Genomic DNA, 11,465 nt, shown 5'->3' on the forward strand with positions numbered 1-11,465 from the left:
ATATAGCATCATCATTACTGTCTTAAGGAACTGTCATATATTTTTCCAGATGTTGCCTGTTCTTGTGCCAACTGGTGACACCAGAGGCTGGTCAACAGCTCTCTTCTCTCGTTCACAAAGCATCTGTGGCACATGTCACTGTCACTGCCCCAAGCATCAGGGGCTTGGCTGATGGGGTACTGTTTTGGTAGTGGCTGGTACCCCATTATGGTGATCCAGAGAACCAGGGTTTGTAACAATGCAGCAAGCTACATTGTGGTGGAAATTGTAAATTGTACCTTCTCAGGTCTGACTTACTAGCAGAGAGGCATCACTTAGTTCTGTAAATCTGGTTCCTCACCTATTAAGCAACATGAGTAGCCCCTGGTTGCTTGTGGAGGAGCAATCAAGTGACAGTTGTAAATCTCACGCTCCTTACTACTTTCTACTGTGCCTATATTAACTGGAGTTCTGTGAATTACACTCTGCTGTTTTTTCACTCGACCATCCCAGGCATGCAGAAAAGATCTGAGAATAATATAGCACCCATACGCTCACCACAGCACTGCGGTGACAGTATTACTAGTGATGCTGCGGTCCTGCCCTTACCCATCCTCAGTGTCACCGCTGTCCTTCTGCATGCTATGTGGCACAGCCAAAACAGAAATTCTAAAACTTTGTAAAAATAATACACTGAATATATCTTCCTGCAACTTGCTTTTTTCCCCCGCAACATTATGTTGTTGTTTTTTTTTTACCACAAATTAGATCTTTTTATTTGTCACCATTAAAAGTCTGCATTTTAAACAGATTCTTGAACTGGTGGCTCGTATCCATCAGGTCGTTCACTTTAGCACCTGTCTTGTCCCCAGTAGCTTTTCCAGAACTATTGCCTTTACCATGTAGCTCCATGAGTTTTCCCAATTCAAATTTGTCTTCAGCATTTTTACTTTTCTAACAAAGACATCATGGAGCAGATAAATAGATTGGCAAGCCTTTTCTATGTCTTTTCCAATGCTATCTGGAATCAATTTATTGACCACCTCTTTCAAGTTATTTGTTTGCACCTCTCAGGTCATGATTTCTATCATCTTCTTGCGGATGGAGTAATAGCAAACAGATGGGGGGAAGCTGGTGCTCAGGCCATGCAGGGAGACTCAGGCCAATTCAGTGTTAAGCTTTGCTTCCATATGTACTGGCTAGGAAAGGAAACCTCAGTGTGTGTGGTCCACTACCAACACCTGGGAGAGTCACTCACAGCTGCCCAGCTAAGGTAAGCACCCTGCTGGTACTGGGCTTAAGAGGTCTTCTGAATCTCATTGTTGCGTTTTTTTAGTAGAACCCACACAGAACAGACGAAGCAAGTAACCATCAGTAGTCTTGACATCAACATGAGCTTCAGTCATGGTCTGCCATTTTTTGACCATGGAGCATGTTTTGTCACGAGTAAGATCCATAGCATGGAAATTAGGCAGTTTTTGCCCTTAACATCCTCAGTAATTAGCTTGAATTTTTCAAATGCTACTTTGTCATTCTGCAGATCAGCAAGACTCGCTTCAAAAACACGACCTTTGAAGCCATCAGCTGCAGTTTTGGTTCCTTGAGTCCTCATGACCAGTGTTTTCGCAATATTCCTTACATTGAACATGGCTGGTGCTTTTACATCACACCAGTCTTTTTTAGAAAATGGGTCAACCACTTTCTTCTTGGTTCCTTTTTTGCCTCCTTTCATAAGGTGCTTGTCCTTGCCACAGCATTATGTTTTTGAGATTTCTTTGTCTTCAAATACAGTACAGTCTGGTATAGTCACTGAAGTGGCAGGCGAGCTAAGTGGGTAGCAGTGCAGGAAGTGGGGGTTTTCTGTGGTATTCAGGGAATCTGTCTCAACAGAGATGAAACGATCGTTGACTGCTTTTCTTCTCAAAGGCTTAAAGTGTTACTTCCCACATTTACATCTCTAATCCACTAGGAATTTCTGTCTGTGTATATTCTGAGGTAAGCAGAGGATGTTTGGGTGCCCAGCAGCATGGACTGTACCATCATCCCTTCCCTGCTGTTTAGTGCCCTATGCAGCGTGTCTCTGCAGGCCTGTTCCCGGCTCTCGTGCTTCGTGGCCCTGTCTGTGCCCAGGCCCCTGTGCCCTGCCCTAGGATGAACCTCAGTGTCTAGTGTAGGACAAGTCACTCCCCAACTCTGTTCTGCTTGACTATTCCTAGCGCTTTGCTCATTTATACACATTTTAGAATCAGCTTGTCAAGTTCTTGATAAAGCCTATTGGAGATGTTAGTGTAATTTCATCACACCTAAATCTAATTTGGGAGAGAATGGACATCTTTTCCAATATGGAGTCTTGCTATGTATTTCTCTCTCTCTTTAATGCCTTTCAGTAGACCTTTTACTTTACTTCATAAAGGTTCTGTACATCTTTTGTTAAATTTATTCCATATATCTCACTTCTGATGATTGAAATATCTTTCATTTTCCACTGCTACTGCATAGAAACACAGTTAATTTTTGTGTATCCATTTTGTACTCTGCAATTTGCTGAAGTCTAACATTTTCTATATGTTTGTAGTGTTTTGTATATAGACATTTCCAACACTTGCAAATGGTGATAGTTTTGTTTCTTTTCAAATCATTATATTTAATATTTTGTTGTTTGCCTTATCCTACCATGCTGGCTAGGACTTGCAGGACCATGTTGAATAAAAGTGATAGAGATGTGATTTGAGCTAATGGTGTTCGGTTTAGGATGGGCTGCCCTTAACCAGATAGCTGAAAGCTGGGGACCCTCATAAGAAAACACCTTCCTGTCAAATAGCATTTCACCATGCCTGTGCGTGTATACTGATGTGCCAAGGTTGGGAGCAGAAGTGTCTTCCATCCCTCAGTTGTGATAAGACAAGGGAAAATGTAAAATCCACTGTTTTAGAATGTCATACCATAGTGTGTCTCAAATCCTTATACCTGCAAAAGATAGTGATCTTTGCATTGTTTTAAGAAGGCCTGAAAAGGGAAGGCATCATAGTAAAGAAAGTGAACACGTGCCGTTTGATTTCCTTTCCTACGTGACCTTCATGGTGTTTATATAGTGATCATTCCTGACTCATTTTTTTACATCTAACTTTCTCCTCTGCCAGAAACTAATTTTAACCAGCAGTGCCAGTGTCATCTTTGAGGGTGTTGACATCAAGAATGGAACTGAAGACCTCCCTTATGCCATGAAACCCATTGACTACTACACGGAGACAAAGATCTTACAAGAGAGAGTACGTAACTGACAACTGGTTGAGTCAGTGACAAACGAGTTCCATGAACATCTGCAGGGTTTAGATTCTTAAGAAGAATGTTTATGAACATAGAATGTTAGTATTCTGAAGCCTAACTACACAACTTGTGAAATAAAATTTGTGGATGAAATTCAGTTCTAAAGATGATAACAGGAAAAATAGTAACAGAATAGCCTAATGTGGCCAGACACTACTCTGTGTGTTTTATGGGGAATTGCTTCATTTAAGCTTCATAATGACCCCTTAAGGCAGGTACTAGGATCTTCACCAGGTTACAGAAGACAGTTGAGGACAGCTGATACACAGAGATTCAGAAGCTTCTGAGGCCATGCAGCTCTAGAGCCTGCACTCAACTTCTGCTCCAGAAATCAGACAATTTATGATAATCCAAAGTGGCAGGCAAAATTCAGCTAAACACTCAAGTGTGTTTTCATTTGAATACACCTTCCTAGTACTCTTGCACCCCCTCCTCTTTTAAAGAAAAAGCAAACAATGGAAGGATCTTGCTTTATTTTAAGGGAAAGTGGTTTTCCACTTGGCAAGTCAGCTTCATTAGGGAGCTCCTGGTTTTAGCAGTGGTCTGGGCCACATAACGGGGACTCTGACAGTCACCAGCTGCAGGACTAATGTCCAGGAGAATATTATCAGGAGGACACGCTACACTGTGGACCATGGGTGTTCATCAGCCACGGGCAGCTTACCTTAGCTGGGCAGCTGTGAGTGACTCTCCCAGGTGTTGGTAGTGGACCACACACACTGAGGTTTCCTTTCCCAGCCAGTACATATGGAAGCAAAGCTTAACACTGAATTGGCCTGAGTCTCCCTGCATGGCCTGAGCACCAGCTGCCCCCAATCTGGTTGCTATTACTCCAACTTGGAACATCCCAGAAGAGCTCATCTGCTGGGAAACCCAAGGGCCTTGCAGTGCAGAGGTGGAGGCCTCGCCATTTGCAAGCTCCAGTCCTGGGTCTGTCCCCTTGCTCCTTGGAGCACAGAGAGCCTCCCAGAGGCATTTACAGGCTTACCTTATTTCCAGCAGAGTACCCAACAAGTCAACACAAGTGACCCCTTTGGGTAACTCTGACCATTGTGAACAGTCAACAAGTAACTTGAACTCGCTCGGACCAAAACATGAGCAAGGATTTTGCCACCGTAGAGTAGAAATCCTTGGTGAGGCGGTAGAATGAGTTGACATGGGCCATCTCGTTTCATCATGATCTCCATTTTTAGCAACAACCTAACAGATCTTTTGGAAGTTTTGTTCCTTTTGAGACAAACCCTGTTTCTCTGTACTTTAAGGCCAGTCTTTTCTATTGGATCTTACTGGCTTTGACCCAGCTCTCTGTCCTGTGTCTTCAGATGTGGGTGTTGGGGTGGAGAAAGGGACAAAGAAGTAGTCTAGAATTCTTCAGTGTCTGCAACCCACACACTCCCTTCGCTGTCCTGCAGGCAGTCCTGGGTGCCCATGATCCCGAGAAGAATTTCCTGACCACAGCCATCCGCCCTCATGGCATTTTTGGCCCAAGGGACCCCCAGTTGGTCCCCATTCTCATCGAAGCAGCCAAGAAAGGCAAGATGAAGTTCGTGATCGGGTAAGTTGGCCCCTGACTGCTCCACTCCATGCCCACCGCCCCCTGAAACAAGGGTCAGTCACCATCGGCCCTTTTCTCCTGTGGCCTTGTCTTCTGCCTGTTGTCCGTTTCCTGTGGCTGCCACAAGAAATGAGGCCAAGAATAACAAAAATTGGTTCACTCCCTGTACTGGAGTCCAGGACTCCAAAATCCAGGTGTTGGTGGGGTTGGCTCCCTGTGGAGGCTCTGAGGGGGTCTGTTCCAGGCCTTGCTCCCAGCCTCACATGGCTGCCAGCAACCCTTGGCTCATAGACATGTCACTTCAATCTCAGCCTCCATCTTCACAAGACATGCTTTTCTCTGTGTGTCTTTTCCAAAGGATTCCTCCTCTTATAAGGACACCAGTCATTAGGTTTAAGGCCCACCCTACTCTAGTGCAACCTCTTCTTAACTAATTATATATTCAAAGACCTCATCTCCAGATAAGGTCATAGTCACAGGTTCCAGGGAGACATGGATTTCTGCCCCCATGAACCCTCTCAGGAAGTCTGGAAAAATGTGTCCGTGTTTGGAAACTCAGGAGACTGACTCAGAGGGGAAACAATTGTCCCAGGGTCAAGGACCAGGCCCTCCACTTTCCTTGCATCTAGGAAGGCAAGGGGAGGTGTTAACATTCCTCCTCTGGGCCTCTGCAGGTGATGAGAGTGGTTCTGTGTCCCCAGTACATCTTTCCTTCCCTCCTTCCTTCTATTCATCCATCCATCCGTCCTTCCTTCATTCTCTTTTCTTCCTTTCTTTCCCCCCTTATTCCTGCACTTTGCCACCTTGCCTCCCTGCCTCTTGCTCAGCCTCCCTGCCGCAGAACTAGAAAGAGATAGTAGAGAACTCTTGAGGCGAGAGCAACTCATTAGCCCACAGTGCCCTGGAGGGAGTTGAGAACTGCTGTCCAAACTGGAGCCCAGAGAAGACACCACTAGAATAGGCCATGCGAGGATAGGGCAGGCAGGGCTAGGGACTTTCAAATTCATGGGTTGGCCCCTAAATATCCCTCTGGCCCTGAAGGCTTAGGAGCTCTGGCCTCCAGCACATCTTCATGGATGCCCAGGTGTACCTGGGCTGGCATTGCCAAGGTGGGTCACGGCCCTGGGTCCATGCCTAGGGGCTCTGCCAGGTGTGCAGCTGAGTGCTCCAGGCACAGGGGACTCATTCCTTGTGCACCTGCAGGAACGGGAAGAACTTGGTAGACTTTACCTTTGTGGAGAACGTGGCCCACGGACACATCCTGGCTGCAGAGCACCTCTCCCGGGACACCGCCTTGGGTGGGAAGGTAATGCACCTGCTTCCACCTGCTCAACAGTGGCTGGCCCTCCTGCCCCTGTGTGTCCCTGTGATGCCATCTGCTGGCACACTGTTTCTCTGACCCTGCTTCCTGACAGACCTACCTTAGGATCCCACTGGGCCGTGGTCAAGCCCTCTGACAAGGGAAGGTCAGCTCTTACACAGAGATGGGAACGCACACTCCTAGGTCCCCCTTCCTTGTTTCTCACTCCCACTTTTGGAATCCCCTCCCCATTGGGGTCTCATTTTTCTCTCATGGATTTCAGCCCTTTTCCGACTCAGAACTCTCAACGTGGCGAGGGGAGGGAGCACTTTTGAGATAGGTCATACGACCCATTCATAGCATCTGAAAATAAGATCCTTTACCATGATTAACACAGTTATTAAAATAACCAACGTACCTTCCCAAGTACAGTCTAAGCTTCACTTGAAATCCTGGCCCACAGCTAAACTTTCATTACCTTCCCCACTACACTGGAAAGTTGCCTGTCGCTGCAAACCCAAAAGGCCTGTCACTCACTGGCTGACATTTGCAGACTTGAGGACCACGAGAAATGCTGCACTCTATGTGGGCTTAATGTCCACCTTACTTTTGAGCTGCCCTGTGAAGGAACTGGGGTGGGCAGGCAGGGAGCAGCCCCTGGCTTCTCAAAATATTGGTCTCGGCTGAGCCAGCAGGCTGTGGCTGAGCTCCAAGCATAGCCTGCTCCCCACGCTGCTGTGAAGCAGTTCCTAGTTTCTGGTTCTCTCTACAGGCTTTTCACATCACCAACGACGAGCCCATCCCCTTCTGGACTTTCCTGTCCCGAATCCTGACAGGCCTCAATTACGAGGCCCCCAAGTACCACATTCCCTACTGGCTGGCCTACTATCTAGCCCTCCTGGTGTCCCTCCTAGTGATGGCGATCAGTCCTGTCATCCAGCTTCAGCCCACTTTCACACCCATGCGGGTCGCACTGGCTGGCACATTCCACTACTACAGCTGCGAGAAAGCCAAAAAGCTCATGGGCTACCGGCCACTGGTCACCATGGATGATGCTGTGGACAAGACTGTGCGGAGCTTTCACCACCTGCGCAAGGTCATGTGAGGCGCCCCCAGCCCTGGCTCTTCAATGCATTCCCTAGCTGATAATGCTCTGCCCTGGAGACCAATAAACTAACCACCTTCCAGTGATTGTCTTCTTAGCTTAGGTCTCCCCCAGCCAGTTTGACGACAGCACATCCACCCTTCCATGACCAAGAGGACAGTTAAATTAGCAGACACATCTTCTTCGTGGGACTGGATGTCGATTTCTTAAAACAGGGCAGCAGCTTCCTATTCTAAGTGTTTTGTGTTCTCTCCGCCCCTGGGTTCCTTAATCATTCCAGTGTCCCCGGTGCACAACCAAAGAAGCTGTAGGGAAGAAACAGCCATTTGCTGATTGAGGAGGGAGTCCTAGATTTATTTCCATGCAGACTATTCAAGGAGCCACAGATGACAAATACTCTAGAGAAAAGCAGAAGTTATATGAGGCATCAAATGTACATTTCAAATAGACACAGAGTTGAGAGAAGAAGCTTGAACAACTGTAAACCCCCAATCCCCACGGGGTAAAGACTGCTGGTTGTTCACCTCCTTGCCATGCTCCCGAGTTCTCTCTCAGGTACAGCTGCTGTGCCTGCCTGCGTTATTTTTCATAAAGCATTCTTTCATGTACACCTTTCTTATCCACAGGGCCCTCTTGTCCTTTTAATGGCAAGGTGGGACACTGGGCAGGTGGACAGCAAGCCATGGGAAAGGTCAGAGAGAAGAGCCCCTCCTTTATCTGCTTGGAGATGATACAGAAAGGGCTATTTCCTCACAGCTCATGCTCACAGAACCCTTTAGGGCAGTTCCCAAAAATCAGCACATATAGTGAATTGGCATTCTTTATTTTCTGTTGTTCTTACAGAACCTGGTTTCTTCTCAGACTCATTGAAATGTAATCTTAAAGACGTCTGTTTTTTTTTCCCCCTCTACCTCTGTCCAAGGGTGGGGAGGCACCTGGTGAGATTGGAATAAACTGAAGGTATTGTACATGCCATGCAGTGTGTGTGATACACACTTCATCCCAACCTAGGGGGACACTGAAGAGCTAGGGTGAGGGAACACAGACAGAAATAAGACTGGATCTTTGGCCTAAGGCACTTAGAATAGAGGAGTTAAGATACATTCAGAAGGCCCTGTAATACAAGGCAGGAAATAAGACCAGGTGGTGTAAGTTCCGAGGAGGGATACATGGCTTCCAGCCAAGACCGTATAGGTTGAAGAGTCACTGGGCACAGGCCCCTGGGTGGTGTTTCAAGGTAAAAGGTCAGGTTCACAGGCATAGTTTGTCATAGTTTCGTTAGCAGCGTGTTGTGTCTCTGAAGTATGGAAGCATCCTGTGACTTGGAGGAACATGGAGCAGTAGGAGTTTGAAAGTGAAAGTCGCTCAGTCGTGTCTGACTCTTTGCAACCTCATGGACTATAGAGTCCATGGAATTCTCCAGGCCAGAATACTGGAGTGGGTAGCCTTTCCCTTCTCCAGGGGATCTTCCCAACCCAGGGATCGAACCCAGGTCTCCTGCATTGCAGGCAGATTCTTTACCAGCTGAGCCACCAGGGAAGTCCAAGAATACTGGAATGGGTAGCCTATCCTTTCTCCAGCAGATCTTCCCGACCTGGGAATCGAACTGTGGTCCCTGCATTGTAGGCAGATTCTTTACCAACTGAGCTATCAGGGAAGCCCTAGTAGGAGTTTGGTCAAGCTAAAGAGGTTGGGTGAGCTGTATCTTCTCTGCCTGGGAAATCATTGACAGTTCAAGCAATGGGGCAAAAATCCACCAACATTCTAGCCACCCTAAAAAGAGCCTTGGAGCCCAGATAGGAAGTAACACTTCAAGCAGTGATGCAGCCATCCATGGAACTAGAAATGGAGTCTTGGTGGAAGGCCCTGAAAAGGAGTCAGCTTGCTGTAGGATTCCTCTGCTGGGTAAGAGGGAGGAGAAGGCCAGGGCACAGAATGGAAGACTCCATTTTTGGAGCCACTGGAAGGAAGGTCTCAGGCCGGGAAGACTGAAGGTGGTGGACCTCACTGAGGAGCACCGAGGACGAAAATGCTCTGGGCCCCCACCTGTCTGGGGAAAGTGTGACCACCAGGGAACCACAGGCTCCACACACCCCTGGGGACTTGTTAGAAAGTGGGGGCCCACCAAAGAACTGATTCTGTTTCACAAGCCCCGCCTTTGGTTCTGAAACACTGAAGTGGTCTCCCAGCTGGTCAGTGAGTCCAGCTAGAACTTCACCTCAGCCCCTGTAAGGCTGAACATGCCCACCTCACCATCCTGGTTTCTTTGCTGCCACCATAGCCTTGGAGCACACATCCCCAAAATGGCCCCTGGGTAACTGACCCAGTCTGTGCCTCTCCCCCGTGGCACCTCTGTTTGCAGAATTAGGCCTGAGGGAAGGCCCTTGTTTCCAAGCTTGGGAACAGCTACAGACCCAGTGCTGCACGTCCATTGGGGAGCTCTCTCATTTCAGGCCCTCTCCCCTCCCCAACCGGGCTGACCTAGTTCCACCCCTGGTCCGTCCACACCTAGGTCAGATATACTGGGACGCCTGAGCTGATTTGTCTGCCCGCTCTGGTACAGACTCTACACCCATCCAGGTGTCCTCCCCTAAAACAGATCTACACCCTGCCTCTCTTCTGCCAAAAACACTTTAGTGTGGCCAGTTTTCTCCTGAATCCATTCTGCAGCCTGTCCATAACAGCCTATGCCCAGCCCACCTTGCCAGTTTCTCCCCCTGGCTTGACACCTTCCATGCTCCAGCCAACCTTCTCTGCCCCTGTCATGCATGCTACCCTGATTCTCCTGACTGGAATTGTCTTTGCTCTGGTCTCCCCACCCGGGCCGGGAGCTCCTTGCAGGCCGAGCCAACCAGTGTCCCCACAGCAGAGAGTGGAGCTCAGGAAACAGAGGTCACCAGCTGCCTGGCCTGGCATCCTAGAATAACAGCTGCAAGCAAAGGAAGCAGCCCAAGGAACAGGGGACAAGACAGCCAGCAGGCCTAGTTGGAGCAGAGGTTCCAGGCCTGGCATTCTTATGTGGATTCGGGAGGTCTTGTGAACCCCATAAATTGGACGCAGCCTTTGGGGCATCTGTGAGTGTGTGTCTTTTGGCAGGTGAGGCACATAGCCGTCATCAGCTTTTCAAACATGACTGTGGCCCAATACAGAATTCAAGCCAGTGGGATGGGGGCCAGTAGCTGCAGAGAAGCCTGATTTGGATGGAGGGTCCAAAGGGGACAAGCCAAGGGGGCAGAGGCCAGAGTGTGCCTGGGATGGGGGCTGCCCATGGCCAGCTCCTCTGTCTGTGGGGTCCCTGACTCCAAACCGGGGAAGGACCGGAATCAAGGCAGAGGCTGGCTCAGCAGACAGCGCAGGAATAGTTCAGACCTTTGGCCACAACCCTCCAAACTGTGGTGTGCATTTCTACCCGCTGACAGGAGCTCTTGGCCTCCTCTCTGCTTGCTGGGTGAGACAGCCTGGTGTTAGAGGCTCTCCCTTCTACTGAACTGAAATGGCTCTTTCTGTGACCTCCCTCACCTTCTGTCCCTCCACCAACCCCAGCAAGTTAGGCTCCTTGTGTTCCTGAGCAGCACTTTCCCCTGCACAACTGGGCCTGGAGCCTCCGCTTTCAATTCTCACCTCCAACATCATTTTCTCCCCCATGAAGATGTCTCTCTTCTGGCTTCCCACAGAGCCTGCCCTACATGCCATCTAAGCCCTTCCTCAATCATACAGTACTCATGGTCTTAGCCACCCATTCTCTTCTGAGCCAGGGGCCAGGGGCTTTTGATGCATTTCTCTGTCCCTGAAGTCCTGGGTGGTGCTTACTCCTGAGAAAAGTGAAAGTCGCTCAGTCGCATCCGACTCTGTATAGTCCATGGAATACTCCAGGCCAGAATACTGGAGTACGTAGCCTATCCCTTCTCCAGGGAATCTTCCGGGGTCTCCTGCGCTGCAGGCAGATTCTTTACTATGAGGGAAGTATAGCTGAGAAGGTGATCAGTAATTGTCACTAGACTCATGGGCATTGAGGAGAAAGGAGGTAATACCCACATTGACCACCTGGAGGAGCCTCAGGCAAGGGCACTGAGCACTGCTCCCAGTTCCTCAGGCCAGTGCACCCAACGTTACACTGTAGATTCAAGGGACACAGGTTCTCATCTCAGACTTTCCAAAGTGAAGGGCCCAGTGAACACAAATAGATGTTTAGGAATGGA

At 48.6% G+C, this 11,465-nt stretch overlaps 1 protein-coding gene and 1 pseudogene across 1 annotated transcript in view; one reads left to right on the plus strand and one right to left on the minus strand.

Annotated features, from left to right (window-relative positions):
* NSDHL (NAD(P) dependent 3-beta-hydroxysteroid dehydrogenase NSDHL) overlaps positions 1-7,352 on the plus strand; it is a 28,898-nt gene extending 21,546 nt beyond the window's left edge. Inside the window, exons 5-8 of the mRNA XM_055438424.2 lie at positions 3,120-3,248; positions 4,719-4,861; positions 6,065-6,167; positions 6,934-7,352. Of these exons, the coding sequence (XP_055294399.2) occupies positions 3,120-3,248; positions 4,719-4,861; positions 6,065-6,167; positions 6,934-7,266 (708 nt within the window). The 3' untranslated portion in view covers positions 7,267-7,352. The remainder of the gene's footprint in view (positions 1-3,119; positions 3,249-4,718; positions 4,862-6,064; positions 6,168-6,933) is intronic.
* On the minus strand, positions 782-2,679 carry LOC148773523 (small ribosomal subunit protein eS1-like; annotated as a pseudogene).
* Positions 7,353-11,465: the final 4,113 nt, after the last annotated feature.

Source organism: Moschus berezovskii, chromosome X (genome assembly GCF_049115385.1).
Source record: "Moschus berezovskii isolate FMDL1 chromosome X, NW_MosBer_1.0, whole genome shotgun sequence".
Classification (NCBI taxonomy): domain Eukaryota; kingdom Metazoa; phylum Chordata; class Mammalia; order Artiodactyla; family Moschidae; genus Moschus; species Moschus berezovskii.